The 19,130-nt window shown below is 37.1% G+C and overlaps 1 protein-coding gene across 1 annotated transcript in view; it reads right to left on the reverse strand.

Annotated features, from left to right (window-relative positions):
• Positions 1-8,424, reverse strand: part of LOC131069093 (phototropin-1) — a 200,255-nt gene extending 191,831 nt beyond the window's left edge. The window contains exons 1-2 of the mRNA XM_059210054.1: positions 8,300-8,424; positions 4,669-5,665 (exon numbers count right to left, since the gene is read on the reverse strand). Coding sequence (XP_059066037.1) covers positions 4,669-5,618 — 950 coding nt within the window. The 5' untranslated portion in view covers positions 5,619-5,665; positions 8,300-8,424. The remainder of the gene's footprint in view (positions 1-4,668; positions 5,666-8,299) is intronic.
• Positions 8,425-19,130: the final 10,706 nt, after the last annotated feature.

The following is a 19,130-nucleotide window of genomic DNA, read 5'->3' on the forward strand; positions in this document are numbered from 1 at the left end:
CAAATGGGACCACTTCTTTTTGCCGAATAAACCAAGTCTTTTGTGGTCAGTGTCATCTCCCGACCCTAAGGAATGAGTTATAAGGTCTTGTTGGTCTAAATTATAGCCTTTGGAGGTGATGATATGCCTAAGTATGGAATGGATTTTAAAGAGTATAGAGCCTTGGCAGTCTCAATATTGTCATCAAGCCAAAAATTAGGGTTTTGATGTATTGAGAAATACATTGTGCTTATTGCTTTATCCTTCAAACTTTGCATTTTGCTAACTATGAACTTTATTGATACTTGTACTTCACAACATTTCCTTGTCTTTATCAAGTACATTGCAGGGAGTAAGACTTTAGATGCCAAGAAGAGGACATCATTGAGTGGATGATATCATCATCCAAGGAAGAGATTGCAATGATAGAACAAAGAATGCGCAGGTAGAGGAATGGAATGATGGATATTTGTCTAAGTGTCAAGATAAGCCTAAGAACAGATATGAAGAAATGAAAGAGAAATAGCCAAAATTTGGTGGTGTCTGAAAAAACTCCTACCCAAGGATGAGAATGATGGGATCAAGGAATTCAATGTTTGATGATATAGTGACTTGGAATGATGAAAATTGATAAAGGGGGAACTTGGACAAAGCCTATCCAAAGAGAGTCGACATGGAAGAATTCAGTGTTGCAACGAAAAATATTTCCAAGTCAGAAATTGCTACTGGCTGAGGATAAATCAAAATGAAAAGGCAAATTGGAAAATTCCTCCTTACCCATGAATTTGCACCCAAGAGTAGGAATCCGTCACTGTGGAGGTTTTGCGCCATCACCATAAATTCCTCCTCCACCCCTAAATTCCACCCAAGAGTAGGAATCCACCACCATGGAGGATTTGCACCATCACCATAAATTCCTCGTCCACCCCTAAATTGTGCCCAAGGAAGAAATTCAGTACATCAATAGGACTTTGTCCCCAAGGACAAAATCCTCCTCAAGCTCTTATTTGCACTCTAAGAGTCAGTGTAAGGTAGGAAGTAGGAATTTCTTCCAAGGCAAGGAAAAATCCTTCATGGGGCTTGGTGGTAGTGTTTTTTCGATGCATCTGGTAGAAGTTTCTATTTTTAGCACTTACTATTTTAGTAAGTTTCAGCACGTCTCAGTTTTGACCAATTTGGAGTTTGGACACACTATTTTTAGCAATGGCTATTTTTAGTAAATTTCACTGGACCTCCGTTTGGCCTAAGTTTGAGTTTGGACAAACTTACTATTTTTAGTAAGTCTCTTTTCTGGGCTACAAAGAATGTCGACAATGAAGTAACAGGAGTATCAGATGCAAGATCGGTGAAATGAACGATTGAAGCAAAAATAATGAAAATTCGACTAAGGCAACAAAATTTTGGTTAAGGCTTGGAAAAATCCTCCTCCACCCTCAAAGTGCGCTCAAGGAAGCCTCCTAGAGTGCAAATCTCAAGGAGGGAAGGATTCTTCCTCAATTCAACAATCCTCCTCCACCCCCAAAATGCGACAAAGAATCCTCAATGGGCAGAAGGATTCTTCCTCAAGTCCAAAATTCCTCCTTCAGGGTCAAAGTGCGCCCATGCACTCAAATGGCATAAAACCCAAAATTTGGCTAAGTATGGAGAAATTCCTTCTTCTAGTCTCAAATGCACTTAAGAACTCAGTGATAGGAGCAAAATTTGGTTAAGTATGGAGAAAATCCTTGATCCCCCTCCAAAATGCATCCACCTCTCAAATGGCATGAAATGATCAAAATTTGATTTAAGTGTGGAGAAATTCCTTCTCCCATGCTCAGGTGCACTCATGAGCGCAATTCCACCATGTGCAAGCATTTTTCATCCTCCAATGCCCAAGTGTGCTCTCTAGCATAAATCTTCTCCTTTGCCAAGGATAAATGTCAAAGGACAAGAACCCCTCCCCATGTCTAGAATGCGCCCATGGAAGAGAGGTGACTGGAGACATAAAATTGAAGTTCCTAAGGAGATATTTTGATAATACATGGCATTCTTGACAAGTCAGAAAATGATAAAACATCAAGGATTCATCTATCCAATCCAAAGACAAGATCAAGACATCAAAAGCATGGAGATCCTAGGTGAAGAAGTTTAATTCAAGACAATCCAATTCATGGCATTCAAGGTTCAAGACCTCAAAGATCAAAGTTCAAGTACAAATGTAGAAGGAAGAATTTCCTCCGGAAATCCAAAATCGAAAGTCTGAAAGTTTAAGTGTGAAAGATTTTAAGAATGACAAAATCGTCGACACGGGAGTCCAATCCATTTCAAGAGGGTGAATTCCCAAGCAAGTACATGGAAGGAAGAAGATGATCAAGGAGAGATAGTTTCAAAAATTTTAATCAAAATTAGAACCTTGATCACAAAATGATGCAATTTGAGAATATTGCCCATGATGAGTTACCGAGTCTACATGGCACTTAGCATACTGACGTGGCACGTAGTCACCTTCACTAGGCAATCACGTACGTGTATTCAATGAACCTAACTTATCCAAGAGAGCTTCTAGAAGGGGTTGATAATATTTAATTATTGGTTTATAATTGAAAGAAGGACAAGTGTCCCTAAATGTAATTTTCTCATTGGTCGACTTGGCCCCACTTTTCTGTGCCACAGAATCTATTGTCAGTAAAACCCTAATTAGGGTTCCATCTAGCAATCTTGACCCTTAATTTCAAATCAATCTTGGCTGTTCATTTGTGGGAGGAGCTCTATATTATGCCCTGCCTTCTCATTTGTAATTCATACTTAGCTCATTAGAAATCGAGAGCTCTTGGTCCTTAGAGTAGAAGTAGACTAGGAGGAGGAGAAGACATTGTCGCATATGACTTAGAGAAATAAACTTGATTACATTAAAGTTATGATGGATTCTTGTCTATTTCAGCTTGTTGCATAGTGCCCCTTCGATTTCTCAAATTGTTAGAAGTGCATTGATGTTAATGGAGAATGTGACAATGTTTGATGAATTTCAATGGTTCATACTTTTTGCACTTAGATAAATTCTATTTGTAGTGTAAAGTTAATCTGAGCCTTTGTTTATATGGATGCTTAACTTTGATCATTGAATGTACATAGTTCATTATGATGGTGTTCATCATGATATGAAAATCCTTTGCATAACCCTTGCAAGATTGCACCAGTCCTATAGCGTTGTCACACAATCATAGCTTCCATAATCTAGAAATGAATTAAATATTTTTCTTGGAATATTTAACTGACAATTCCGATGTGAAGCTATGATTGTTAGGTCAAGGAATATGGCCAAGGTGAATGACTATGATCCCATACATATGAAACTTGACTAGAACAATGTACCCTCAAAGCAAATAAGTCATAATAAATATTCGCCATCGAGTACATGGAGCTAGAAATTAGAGCTCTAAGATTTGACCACAATATTAAGATAATGAACATATGATTTGATTGCAGCCTTGGTACATGGGTAGATGTGAAGCTATTGACAATCATCCTAAAAATATAGAACACAATGAGGCCTACAAAAGTAACACTTATAAATGAAAAATCTTATGTGATTATATCAGATACATTATATGTGTCTTCTTTTGTTGCAGAAATTAACTAAATTATAAAAATCAGTATGCTTTCTAATTTAGTTAGTGTTTTATTGTAGTTAAAGTGCATTCAGGTGGGTATGCATGTGTGCACCTGTGTCTGCATGCATTTGGGTACCTAGATGGGTACATAGCTGATAACAATTATCATAAAAAATATATAAAATAATAAGGCCTTGAAAAACATCATGCTTGTTTGTGGAATTTTGTAACCTACAAGTTTTCTATATAAATACTTTGTCTTTATCAAAAAAAAGAAAAGATGATGCCTCGAAAATTAATGCTTAGAAATGCAAAGCTTATAATAAAAGCCATTATAGATGTCTACCTACTTTTGTTGTAGTCAATAACTAGACTAGGAAACTCGATTTGTTTTCTAATTTTGTTAGTGGTCTGATCCATTATGTGCATTGTGCTTTCATGCATGGGTGAGTGTGAACATGGGTGTGTGCTGGGATATTTGTAAATATTATGTACCATGATGTTTGTACATGAAAATCATTTGGTTTTGTTAGGCCATTGTGTATTGAGCCTAGGTGGAATCATGCTCAAGACAATGTAAGATTATGGAGTTCAAAGCTTGATGTAAATACTCTGATCAATCAGTATAACCATATATGGAAAATTAAAAGAAAACTTAAGGTTGAAGAGAGAGTTCAGCAAGGACCTAGAGAATGCACCATTTTTCCTTCATTCAAAATTTCAATCCATTCTCTTCCATAAATACAACTCATTTTTACTTTTTTGTACATATATTTATTAGTTCTTATAGTAAAGTTGCTAATGTATTTCTGTTTTATTCTCTCTGGAATTAAAGACTTCCTAAAGTGCAATAACCGTTTTCTGCTGATAATATTAACAGTTTCATTGGTATTTCCATTCTTCATTCAGTCTTATCTTTTCATGCCTATCTCTCTTTAGCCACTTTTCTCTTCCAAGCAAAGTAAAACCGTAATAGAGATCATCACATACATAAAAGAGAACAGAAAATGATCAATGTTACCATCCCAAACACCACAGGTAGCTACCACACTGCAAGCAGTAAATGAATAGTATAGAGTGATAAGGAAAGAGGTGATACCAGTTACGTCCTATTACTTCTTTTGCAGCATATCCAGTCATCTTGAAGAAACCTGCACTGGCATACAGAATAGGATAATCTGGCTTGGTTGCATCCGAGACAACAAATGTTTGCTGAAATGTTGACAATGCATCCTTTAATTCCTTTGAGATGCGAGCAGCCCCCATTTCATTGCCATGATCAGACTCTTCAGATGTCCTCATAGAGTTTCCAGATGTTCTTCGAGAAGTTCCAGATTTTATACTTTCTCCAGATGTTCTGACTGCAACACCTTGGGGTTTCCCTGTTTTATCATCTGTCTTAAGAATTAATCCCCACTCAGCTACCCTTTCTGCCATGCCAGCTTCAGAAAAGTGTGGCCCACAATCTTTTTTGCTTATAAATTTTTTATTTACAGATGGCACCACATATGTGTCTAGCTTATCTTCTGTGTCTCTTATTTCTCTCTGTAAAGGCCACGTACCACTATCTGCCTGTTTAATTCCTGGCTCCTTTTGTGAATCCAAATGTCTCTCCTGTATCACCAGTGACTGTTTCCCTAACTCTGAAGGTATGTCCCTTGGAGCCTTGGAAGTTCCTTTTCCTAAATCATTTACAACAGCTTTCAAATGATCAGTCTCTGTAAAGGCCATCCATGTATGAACTGACTCAGCTTTCCTTCCAGATTGTGATTCCAATCCATCTTTACTACCATGATTTCCATCTTCTCTATCTGCCCGTGTCTTGTAGGGTGAAGAATCACTATTTCGCAGAACATTGTATGGTGCCCATCTAGATAAATTTGTTGCCGTCAGAGATGCAGAAGCTGGGGCAGAAAATCCTGCAGGATTGAAAACTTCAAGAGAGCCCCTAGGATCTCGAGAAACTGAACTTATGATAGGAGGTAAATCATCTGGTGCCTTCCTACTGGGAGAATCCTTATTTGTGTTCACAGGCTTAGATGGATCCATTGAAAAAATGTAATAAGATTTTCTATAAATAAGTGGTTTCGGCCAAGCTGAAAGCATATTTCAAGAATACAGAAACAGTTAGCATTTCAAACATGTTTTTCTATGGCAGGTAGGAGCCAACAATTAAAATGCATGTAATTGTCAGTTAAATAACTTGTTTTAACAAGGCTGTATGCTGTATCCTGTGCAAAAGTCCACAAACTTCTTTAAAATTGGAAACAGAAAAACAAGTACAGAAACAAGAAAACATGAGAAACTAACTACATGCAATCGACACAAGGAAAGCACTCCAAAATGGCAATATATAACATGAAAATTGACAGTTGTATATCTAGAAATGAATTAAAACAATTAACTGTTTATAACAAACGGAAAGAATCTAACATGATACAGTCATTGATTCTACATGCTACAGAGTACTGTGCAACCAAGCAATTTCTTTATTGAGGGTAATTCCTTGACCGGTGATTTATCTGAATATAGTGGTGAATGTAAATATAGCAATAAAGAGTAGAACAAATTTGTGAATACCAACTTAGTGCTAATACAGTAATGTTCCAGTAGCAGAGAAAAGCTTAAGTACATCTTAACCACAAAATATGATACAAGTGAATTGCATACCGTCTTCTATGTCTCACACATTTAGCAGGAATCCCAAAACACAAGATTTGATGCCATTTTTAATTTTTCACATTCTTACATATAGTTGATTTTGAATAGTATTCAATTTTAAAATAGAACTTATAGTTATTTTATCCATTTACTGATGACTACTGACTGATCAGGAATTCCATATGTAGACATTTTCATAACCTTCACATATTGATTGGCTTCCTCAGAAGAACTATAAAATAAAATAAATAGGAGATTTGTCATTACATTCTTCAATATTAACAAATTGAGACTCCAAATGTGCCTTTTTTCCCTTTTAAATGCAGATAAAGTTAGGGGCAAATTCTTATGAGTTATTGCATGCCTCTGCAACATTATGTTATTATTTTCCTTTATTGTCAGTACTTCATTAAGCTGGATCTTTAACTGTCCTTTCATATCACAGTTTCATGAATTAGGAACTGCCCCTTCAGACTATGGCTTTAGTCATCAGACTGTCCCTACTTCAACCAGTCCTAACAGTCAGCTTCTCAATGAGTAGGACAGAGTATACTATGAAGGACCTAAGGAGATATATCAAGAATATAATTAACATGATAACACATTTGCTTAGATGGGTAGCAGTAGACTTTACTATTACAAACAGTCCAGAAATTACATCTGAAAATTAAAAAATTTAAAGCTCTATAACAATTTTCTCATTTGCAATTTAGTAGGAGTTTTGTGCTCACTCTTTTCTATCGGAGGGAGAGTCAACAAGTTCTGCTTGATTGCTGGAAATGTGGATTGTATTAGTTGGAATAAACTGTGTTTTTGTTATCTTCAATAGTTTTATTGGAATACATATATAATTTTAGATAGAAACATGTGTGTAATGTCCCCTTTCTAACCTATTGGGAGCAGTGTTGTCATTAGCCTATTTTGCTATGGTCCCGTAGGCTAACACTGATATTTCAGGGACTTTGATGATATTTGGCCTAGTCATTTTCAGTTGCATCTGATTCTGAGCAGTTTTGAGTGGATTTCTGGATACTTACTATTTTTAATAAGTCAGCTATGGGCACCGACAGAGTCATCTGGTGGGTTAACAATATTGAGGATGGTCGGTGGATTCAGTTTTGAGGATTCAGTTAACAAAAGGTACTTGAAATATTATCTTATATAAAGCACCCAAAAACACTTAAATTGATTACATATTCAAACTATAAAGCAAGTTCATAGTTCAAACCAAGGCATGGTTATGACTCATAACTGTAAAAATGGCAAGAAGCGAGGAATGCGAAGGGAAGCAATCTGACAGTACAGAACACGAGAAAAGATCTCGCTGGAGCAGTATTATTATTATATCTTAAATGATGGTCGTGTAAAAATGAAGTTATTATTTTGAAATGGAATAAATATGAATGAAACAAGCAATGTCGATCTATCGATTGCTTGAAGATTTACTATAAGACATCATTCAACTCAAGTAATTCGGCCATAAGATCCGGTTTTGAAGGAAAATTCCCTTATGTCATTATTTCATCCTATACTGGGAGGTTCTGAATCCTGCAAAATCCGGCGAAGCAATGCTTAATTCACTTGTAACGCATGATTACGTGTTGACATATTATAATTTCCAATTTTCCAAAATCATAGGTTTGTCATCGCCATAAATGGCAAAGAAGAAGGCTCTAAATTGAGCCTTAAATGTTTGTCAAGTGTTGAAATATAGCATAGAATGAATGCCGTAGGAAACGAAGATCAAAAAGATCTGGGAGCTTGATTTATGCGAAATGGACATAAATTAAATCCTTATGCATCATAGGCTAAAGAAGCAACACTACCGTATAATCCTGCGCAGCAATACTAATTTGTCTCGTAATCAATGCTTATTTTGTACTAATAAATCACTATTTCCAGTTAACTTTACAATTTGTCAACAATAAAACCCGTTTGCCAGTATAAATTGTCTGAAACGCGCGCTCTTTAAACTCTATTTGCGTTAAATGTCATGAAGGAAAAGCCGGAAAAAACCAAAATATATAGCATATCTGGACTAGGCAAACAAACTGATACTGAAAACGTACCTGAGCTCAATTTCGACTAATTGAGCATAAAGTCCGTCTAAATTACAGAAATATAAGCTAACTACCATTTCTATACCAGCATGCTAAATTTTCCATCCTTACAGAAAACAGACCTCCTTGTATGCTAAACTTAAGTTCAACCATCACCATGAAACTAATTTAAACAAAATTTCACGTAAGCTAAGATATAAAGAACGGGTTTTCAATAAACAAAGCAAACGATTCTAAAATTAAGCTCACCTTGAAGCTAAGTTGTTTCTGGTTTTGTCCTCAGTCACTCAAAGCTGGCATTCAAGTGCTAGAAACACTGAAAACAAAGCAAAAAACATTGAAATATTGCAGAAATTTGCGCTTGTGATAGAATTGGATGCAAGTGCATATGAAGGTGAAGGGGTGAAGAAAATGGTAGGGAATTGTGCCGCTGTGAGCTCCACAGCAGAGATGGCACATGGGTGATCAAGGTGAGTGGCACTTGCAAACAGCCTGTGCAACTGTTCACGCTCTTAATTGATTCAATCGTTTTCCTCCAATAGATCAGTACGCACTTTTTATCTCTTATTTAAGTATGGAGAGAAATAGCGTGAGATCTTGCATATCTACGGCCTATGGAAGGCTATATGCCATATTGTGATGGACCCTCACCACGTGACATGTCCTCCTTCACGTGACATGTCCTCCTTTTCATTTTCCTCATCCACAATCCTTTCCTTTCCTCCGCACGACCCAAAATCTATCGCAAGTCTCATGCTATCGCTTTCCATTGGTAGAGGTGTCAAATATGTCTATCTATAATGTTATTGAATGCTTTAGCATTTAATAATATATTTAGACGTTACTTTATATGTACGGATATTTTGTGTATTATTTAGTTAATAATATTATTATAAATATTTATTTTATGATTTTAGATTTTTTAGGTTGGTTTTTATGTTGAACAAAAATTTTATGGGTCATCGAATTTGGCATAAGCATTTTGTTCATATCTTATAATGTCATAAGATTCTCTTACACATCATAATGATATTAGATGATATTTGTTGGGTGAAAATTTTGTAAACTCGAGGGAGCTTACAAAGTGTGGATTTTCACCACAATGTGTGAAACAATATCTGTCAGAAGGTAAAGTATAATCTCTCCTATTTATAAGGGAAGGCTCTGTTGTAATCAATTTTTTATTTCAAAAATTGGACTATCACATGGAAATTTTTATTAAAAAATGAAAAAATCTACTCTATGGCACGCTTCCCGAGGCAGAAATTCATCCCATCCTTGGACTCGATCGATCGTTGATCCATCCCCAAGCTACGTTTCGAATTTCGTCGCGTTTCGAGTCCGTTTGCTATATTTTTGCTTCAATGTAGGGGAATTTTTCAATAATTACCAGTAACTGGTAATTTGTTTTTCAAAACCCCCTTGAAGCTTTTGGTCTTGTAGGGGAATTTTTCTCCAATTACAAGTTTTTGGAAACTGGTAAAAAGGGTTTTAAAACCCCCTTTACTAGTAGAATGACTCTTAAGTGTTTTGTAAAACTTGTAAATGGAATTTTAAAACCCCTTTACATGTTTTTATGACTTAAAAGTTATTTTTATTTTTAAATAGAACTTGTAAATGGGATTTTAAAATCCCTTTACATGTTTTAAGTAAAATCACTTGTAAAGGGAATTCTATTTCCCTATTACAAGTAATTTAACTTGTATTTCCTTTTCTAAAACCCGAAATTTGCCTTAGAGGCAAAAATATGAACATTTTGAAAACTTGTTGTTTCATTTCTAAAACCCGAAATTTCTCCCATGCCTTTGCAAATTGATTTGGGTTCGAATTTTTTGGAGGAAGGATAGGGATTCCTTCCAAATGCGGATTTGCTGCAACTTTGAAGGATTCAAACCCTTGTTCTACGCATCTATCAAACTAATTTTTGCCATTTGTCTTCTTCAACGTTTTTTTTTCTAAATCATGCATTTGTGCCATTTGCCATGGTTTGGAGGTTCGAATCTACCCTTTCCTAAGGTGTTTTTGATTTAATCATAAATGCATTGAATTTCAAGCTTCATTCAAACCGTTTTGTGCGCATTTTAGGGAATCGATTTGCAAAAACGCCCTAAAAACCAATCACGTTTTTTGCAAGTTTCGCACCTTTCTCATTCAAGGTATGCTTTCAATTCTAAATCATTTTTGCTTTCTCTTATATTTAATGATGAATCAAATCATTTTCGAACTACTTGGCATTTTTCATGGCATTTTTATAGCAAATCGATTTTTCTTTGGTCACCATGCATGGCTAAGTTTCTTCCTTTGTTTAAATTCTATTTAAAGGGTTTCATCTTCCATGTTTAGTTGACTCTACAAGCTTGGATCTCTCCTCATCTTTTCAAGGTAATTTTTATTTTTGTATTTCTTTCTTGTTTCTTTCCTTGCATTTTCTTGTTTAAGTTTTGGTTTTGTTCATGTTCATATTGGGTTTATGAGAGGAAATTCCCCATTTTACAAAGAAATTTGTAAAGTAAAAGTTGTTCTTCCCCATTGAAAATTCTCCTTCTTTACTTGCATTCGGGTTTTAGAAACCCGATTGCAAGTAAGAGGAAAATATATGTTCTTCCCAATTTGCAATCTTCCCAATTTGCAAAGAAATTTGCAAGTGTGAAAAGTTCTACCTCAAAATGTGTTCTTCCCTTTGTTGGACAAAGACTTAACCTTCTTTAGTCCAAAAATCAAGTTTCAATGACGAAAAAATCAAGTTCTTCCCAATTTCGGGTTTCGAAATCCGGATTGCAAGTTGAAAGTCCTTCCCATTTTGGCATGACAAAGTTCCAAGTGATCTTCCCGAAATTCATTTTTACCTATCCGCTTCCAATTCCCTCATCCGTACTTATCATCTTCGTCATTTCCCGCATGCCTAAATACCTTTTTTCCATTCATTCCTTCGATTTTCAGTTTGTAAATAAGTTTGCATTTGGATATAGAAAACCAATTGCAAATGTGTTCTTCCCAACTTCCAAACTGAAAATTCATTCTCCTTCCATTTATTCATGCTTCATGTTTTGCAAGTATAATTGCATTCGGAATTTAAAACCCGATTGCACGTTTATACTTCCCTCTTGTGTACTTGCAAAACATGTTTCAAAACCCGAAATAAGTCCAAAGCTTATTTTTCCACCTCTTATATCTCCTCTCACAAAACCAAAATACGAAAGTTGAACTTTCTCATTTGGAGGAGTGAAAATGTCTAAAGATACTGACTTTGATATTGCCTTGATACTCTTGGATTTACATTGTAGCATTCCCAATTGTTTCCAGATGATAGATGTATCATCATCTCCCACTCCAAAAAAGATGTAATACAGGTATGATAAATACCAAAATGAAGTTCCGCAGTCACAGATCTCCTCCTCCCTTGATCATATCAAGGATACTGAGATAGGGCATGTTGACATGTCCGAATTCATACAAAGGATTGAAGATCCGAAGGAGGGTGATATGCAACGGTTGTTGAACAACCATATCCATCATGCCGCATCCTTTCCAGTTGCTGCCCTAGAACCAGAATTTATTCTAGCATGTGCTCATCATTTTGACAAAGAGACACGAGTCATTAGAAATGATGACGGGGAAGTGATCATTCGCCTGGATGCAGAAGCTATAGAGAGGGTTTTCAAAATACCTTCCGAAACCATTTATATAGAGATCTCCAAGCAAAGTGCAGCTGAATACTTTGCCAAAAGGGAGAAAGACTGTAAGCGTCATATCAACAAATGGATTCATGAACCTCACACTGCACTTACCAGATGGGCAAAGTTATATCGGTCTGATTTCAAGAATGAGATCGGTGATACTATTACTCTTCTTAGCCGTATGATGGGATTGGAGCATTCCAATGTTTTTGAACCTTGGATGTACCAATTTATTATGTTAGTAAGGCAGTCTCAGCACATCTATTGGGGTGAAATCATCAATGATGCTTTGTGTGAGCAACTTGCAGTTGTCCCTACTACCTTCACCTTCTACATGAATTCATATCTCGTGTATATTGTTGCATCACTTAGACATTTCCCAGGCCTTTCCACCAAGGGTGACCGCATGCTTGTACCGGTTTGGGAATACTATGATCAGTTGCCTCTAAGATCAAGCAGGTCTCATTTCAGAAGGGTTCAGGACGCTTTCTTTGGTCATTATTTGTGTCAATTTGACAAGAACCTGAAAAACAAAAGAGTCTCAGATGAAGCATGGGAAAAGGTGAAAGAATATGGTTGTTTGTTTCTCCAATTTCCAACTTTTACCTACATGAGAGTTGGATGCTATGGTGGGCAGCCTTACATGCTCCCACGGTACCCAACAGATGAGATTATTCTCATGGAGTTGGGAAGGCAGATCATGGCTGTGCATACACACCAATCAGTTAAGCACAAGGTTGGCATGGGTCTTTCTTCCAACAACCCATTGAAGATTGGTCAATATTCTCTAATGACTTCAATCAAGGCCAGGGCTATGGAGACTGAGTTGCAAGAAATCAGACTGAAAAGATTCAAACCTAGAGCTGATTTCGATTATCGAGGCATGAAGGAGAAGATCAAGAAGACCTTCATCCATGTACACCGGATAGAAGATATCTGGGCTGATCTTCGTACCGAAAAGGAGATTCACAAGATGGATTACTGCCGACTCACTGCAGAACAGATTGTGGGTCTAAACCTCGTGAACATGCCACAAGGTATGATTGATGATGGTAACATTCTTGATCCTGAGTTTGTCAATCAAAATGTTGATGAGGCTCTGCTTCCTTCTATCCACTGGTCCCACAAGGAAGGCACTTCTATCTTGGATAGATTCCAGTCAGTTCTTGCCAATACCAATATCTGGCTAAAGAATAATGGTGTCAAGCTCATTAAGATTAAGGTGGGGAAAGAAGATGATTCTACAGGTCCTCTTGGGCAGAAGTTTGAAATTCAACTAGACAACAAAGAAGGTGCATCCTCTTCTAGTACGAGGATTAAATTGCGAGTCAGCCGTGCAATGGTGCTTCCTCCTCAGGAAATAACAATTCAAGGCAAGGAGAAGCCACAATTGGAAATTCATGTGATTGATCCTGAAGCTTCAGAGGAAGAAACTCAATCTGATAATGCTCCTCAGTCACTTTCTACAGAGTCTCCACATAATTCTCTTTCTTCACTTCCTATTAAGGTACCCATGTTTCCTCTTGTGATAGATGTGAGCTCTCAATCTGCCCCTTCAGTTTCAGAATCTCCGCAGAACGTCCTCCCACTTTCAGCAGCAGAACCATCTCAAGGCCATCCTCAGGAAAATTTGTTGAATATCTTTTCGGAAGATCCTTCATATGTACCTGTGTCTGATATTGATACTTCTATGACCTATTTTGATGAGTTCATGACATCTTCATCACATCCTGTCGTCACTCAGCAGACTATGGTGGCTATCCAGACAGACACTTCTCCCAAGGTCACCACTGTTATTCAAACAGAAACTGCTTCTCCCTCTATCCCAGAATCAGAGTTAATGGCTTTACCTCCATGGCTCAGTTCCTTCACTACAAAGAGAAAGAAGCAGGTGATCTCACCTGATCCTTTTGACTACCAATAGTTGAAACAATCAAAACCTAAAGCTGTTAAGAGGGCAAAGACAATTTCAAGGGTGATCGTTGATGAAAACCGGATGAGAGTGGCAAAGATTGTTGAACCAATATCAGATAAACCAGTTGAAGAAATGCAAGCAGCTGATTATCGGATCACCAAAGTTCAACTGGGTAAGTAGACTCATGAGGTTGTCAAGCATGATTCTCAACACACAGTGGCTACATTGGTACAACGGTATGATGAAGTGTTGACCAAGAAAGATCAATTGGAAGTAGAGAATCAAAGACTCATGGCAGCTATCCAAATTATTACTCAACCTTCAAGTGGAGAAGGCCAAATACCTATTTCTTCCAGGGTCAGCGAACCAATCCAAGGTATCGAGAGAGCCGCCCAAAAGGTTCAAGCCTTAGACACCTGGGTTGATCAACTGCATGACTTATATTCACAAGTCATAAGACAGGTATTTGAAACAATGGTTAAATTGGAGATCCTTGAAGATAAGTTGAATCAAATCTTGGGTGCTTTCAAACTAAATTTGGAGAAGGTTGGGTGCTTTCAAACCATGAAAGAGGGAGATGGGATTGGCTATGCACTTGTAGTGAAACCTAAGGAGGATAAGAAAGAAAAACAAGTTGAGATCCCACAAGAAGTGCAACAACTTCTTGATAACTTTAAGAGCATCATCAGTGATGGACAACCAGCAACATTACCTCCTCCTAGAGCGATTAGTCATCAAATTGACTTTATACCAGGAGCTTCTTTGCCAAACAAAGTAGCATACAAGATGACTCCTGAGCAGAACAAAGAGGTAGCTAGACAGATTCAAGAGTTATTGGATCAAGGATTAATAAGAAAGAGTATAAGTCCTTGTGCACTTCCCACTGTGTTAGCACCTAAGAAAGGGGGCACATGGAGATTGTGTACAGACTCCAGAGCTATCGACAAGATCACAATAAGATACAGATTCCCTATTCCCATGATAGAAGATCTGATGGATTGTTTAGGGGGTGCGAGGTATTTCTCCAAAATAGACTTAAAAAGTGGTTACCATCAGATAAGAATAAAAGAGGGTGATGAGTGGAAAACTGCTTTTAAAACAAATGAGGGTCTTTATGAATGGTTGTTTATGCCTTTTAGACTCTCTAATGCTCCCAGTACCTTTATGAGGTTAATGAATGAAGTATTGCGGGATTTTCTCAATAAGTTTGTGGTAGTCTACTTAGATGATATACTCATTTTTAGTAAGACTAAAGAGGAGCATTTGAAACACTTAGCTATTGTTTTGCAAAGATTATCTGATGAGCAGTTAACCATAAATCTTGAAAAATGTGATTTTATGCAGCAAGAGCTAGTCTATCTTGGTTTTGTTGTGTCCAGTGGAGATCTTAAGATGGATCAATCTAAAGTTGCAGCCATAACAAGTTGGCGAACCCCACAATCAGCCAGTGAAGTTAGGAGTCTTCATGGTCTAGCCCAGTTTTACAGAAAGTTTATCAGAGGTTTCAGTGAAATTTGTGCACCCATGTTAGATACAATAAAAGGTGGTCACAAAGTCAAGTTTCAATGGACCGAAGCAGCCAATAAGGGGTTTGAGTTACTCAAAACTAGAGTTGCTACACAACTAGTGCTAATCCTTCCTAGTTTTGATAAACTTTTTACAATAGAATGTGATGCCAGTCATCTTGCAGTAGGTGCAGTCTTGAGTCAAGATAATAGACCAGTTGCTTTCTTTAGTGAAAAAATGAATGATGCAAAGAAAAATTATTCATCTTATGATTTAGAGTTATATGCATTGGTGCAGGCACTCAAGAGGTGGAGGCATTACTTGCTTCCTAAGGAATTTGTTGTGTATACAGACAACCAAGCAGTCAGTTTCTTGAATTCTCAGGATAAACTCAACCATAGACATGTGAAATGGGTAGATTACCTACAAGCATATAGATTTACTCTTAAGCACAAGAAAGGCCAATGTAACAAAGTAGCTGATGCTTTGAGTAGGAGATTGTTAACTATTTAGGAGATCCAAGTAAAGAGTATTGGGATTGATTGCTTTCAAGATTTATATCCTAATGATGATGATTTTGCTGCTGCTTATAAAGTTTGTCTTGCTTTTGAGAATAATTTTCATAGTGAGTATGCTGACTATACATTGCAGAATGGTTTTTTATTTAGGGGAGGACAGCTATGTGTTCCTAAAGGTTCCATGAGAGAAAATCTCATTCAAGAGAAACACAATGGGTGTTTGAGTGGCCATTTTGGTCTCAACAAGACCTTAGAGTTGGTTCAATGCTTTTACTACTGGCCTAAGATGCAGAGAGATGTCCGGAGGTATGTTGAATAGTGCATGGAATGTTAGAAGGCCAAAGGTCATAGCACTAATGCTGGTTTATATCAACCACTTCCCATTCCTTCTAGGCCATGGGAGTGCATCAGTATGGATTTTGTTGTAGGTTTACCAAGGACAAAAATAGGGCATGACAGTATCTTTGTGGTTGTTGACAGATTTAGTAAAATGGCTCACTTTATACCTTGCAAAACTACTAATGATGCTAGTCATATTGCTTTCCTTTTCTTTAAAGAAGTTGTCAGAATACATGGTTTGCCATCAAGCATTGTATCAGATAGAGATGTTAAGTTTTTGGGTCATTTCTGGAAGACTTTGTGGAAGAAATTGGGTACTAACTTATCTTTTGGCTCAGCTTACCATCCACAAATAGATGGCCAAATAGAGGTGGTGAATAGAACATTGGGTAATCTCCTCAGATGTCTCACCAAGGAGTATGGACAAAGCTGGGATCAGCTCATCCCACAGGCAGAGTTTGCCTACAATGACAGTGTAAATAGATCCACTAGTAAGAGTCCATTTCAGGTTGTTTATGGTATGCATCCAAGAGGTGTTTTTGAGTTACATGATGTGACTAACTTGCAACATGTTAGTGGGACAACAGAAGATATGGCTCAATCTCTGAAAGAGATACATGCACAAGTTAAGCAGTCTTTGCAGGATACCACATCAAGAGTCAAGGCAAGGGTGGATACTTCAAAGAGGGATGTCCAATTCACAGTTGGTGATTTTGTGATGGTACATCTCAACAAGTCTAGATTACAAAAGGGAGTTCCTACCAAGTTACAAATGAGAAGAATTGGACCTTGCAGGATTTTGGCTAAGTATGGTCCAAATGCTTATAAAGTTGATTTACCTACTGATGTTTCTTTATCTCCTATCTTTAATGTTGCAGATTTGGTACCTTTCAAAGGGCAGCCTCCAGTAGAGAATCAAAGAGTTTCAGACATGTCAAATTCCCTTTCTGATCTACCTCTCCCCTCTTCTTCTTCTCCCATTCTTGAACAGGGACTCGATTCCAGAATCATCAAGAAGACTAGAAAGCATGACTACTTTGAACATTTGGTCAAGTGGAAAGATCAACCAGCTTCTAAAGCCACTTAGATACCTGAAAGTGACTTCACCAAGGTTCGTATTCCTCTCTCTATTCTGCCTAGAGGAGTCACATGACTTCTTTGTCACCGGGGGAGTATGGTGCAGGAGCACCTAGGCCTCATTTTCAACTCAGGTTTGAGAATAAGTTTGATTTTTATTAGCTTTGAGTGGGAAAGGTTGATTAAGTTATTTTTGTGTTTCTTTAAGTTGTTTGGATGATTTTTGACCTCATTGTGTGGTTTTGATTTCCTGTTTTCATCTTTTGCTCAAAATTGCCAATTTTGGAGTTGCCTAGCAAAATGTTGTAAAAAGTGAGTTTTTAATGTTTTTTTGTTTTTAAAAGGTCTAGGCATGTTTTTTGTTTGGTTTGTAGGTGTGAGAAGTGTTCTTAGGTGTTTTGTAGGCTTTGAGATCAACCTTATACCTTCTAGGCATCAAAAAGTGTCATTTTAGGCATCAAAATGACAAATTTTAGTGTTATTGGACATGTACCTATCCATACAGGTGGCTAACCAGCCTGGAGTGGTATATATTCTCCTGTTTGAATCATTGTAAGGGTTGATCTTTCAAAATTATGAAGCATTTTGAGAATTTGCACTAAAACTTCCTTGTTTTTTGTTATGTTTTGATTCCAAGTGAGCAGCAGTCCGTACACCTACTGTACTTATCCGTACTGTTTTTGCATTTTCCAGTTCTTCTATGTTTCCTTAAGCTTTCCCCTTTTGTGGCATTGAATTTTATCAAGTTTTGAGTTTTGTGCAAAAATATTTGGTTTTGACAATTTCACTTCCTTGTCTAGGAATTTGGCAAGGATGTTTGACCAACTTGGCTTCTTGAGGCCCTAAAATGCTCATGGCTTCCCAAGAACTAGTTGGTCAACTTGTAAGATGTGTACATACTTTCTTTGAGTTCAAAAATGCAAGTGCAAGGAGTTTTGTGGCCATGGAGCCCTAGGCAAGTGTGCCATTTGGCTAGGGTCTTGTATGAGTTTGATGCTTTGCTCTTCCATAGCAATTGCATTCTTTTGGTGGACAAACCTGTTTGATGTCCAAGTGATATATGCAAGAGAAGAGGCTTCCTAAGCCTGGAAAAGGAGGGTTATATATTTCAGTTTTGTGAATTGTAAACCAAAACAGTGAGTCACTGTTTGGTAGTAGTTTTTCCTTCCTTTATTTGCTCTCCACCATTTATTGGTGTGTGAAAACCTTGTCAATACTTTGTTTGTTTGAAAAAAAGAAAAAAGAGAGGTAAAAACCCTGCCCATGGGTATTGTAAATTCCAAGATCAAACAATGATCTCTTTAGGCAAAATGATAAACGCCCAGCAGGCTGTCACGGTCATCTAGGACTGATTCTTACACTGTTTTAAGGATTGTAAATGTAATATCCCTTTTGAAATTTGCAGGTATGAAGGACACTAAACATAAAAAGGTAGATTATTGTTAAGAAAACACAAAAGTAGACCTTGAAAAGGGGTTCTAACAGTGTGAAGTGCAGGTCAAATGTGAAAAAGGTAGTGAGAGAGCAAAATGCAGTCATGTTTAACTTGACAGTGAACTATTTGTTAATTGTAATTGCCTAATGCCTTTTGTGCAGGGAAAATTGGATTCCTTCTTGTCTCTAATGTTGGCCATGTTCATATGCTTCAATTTGTAATTGGAATTCTTGCAAAGTTGTGTTTGTAGAAGGCAAAAAGTGAAAAGTTGTCAAATGTTGCATTTCCCTTCTGTGCATTTTGTGAAAATCTTGTTCTTCACCTTGTGAGGTTTAAACCTTCTTGTTTATGGCCTGGTTAGTCAATAGAAAGG

Source organism: Cryptomeria japonica, chromosome 1 (genome assembly GCF_030272615.1).
Source record: "Cryptomeria japonica chromosome 1, Sugi_1.0, whole genome shotgun sequence".
Taxonomy (NCBI): domain Eukaryota; kingdom Viridiplantae; phylum Streptophyta; class Pinopsida; order Cupressales; family Cupressaceae; genus Cryptomeria; species Cryptomeria japonica.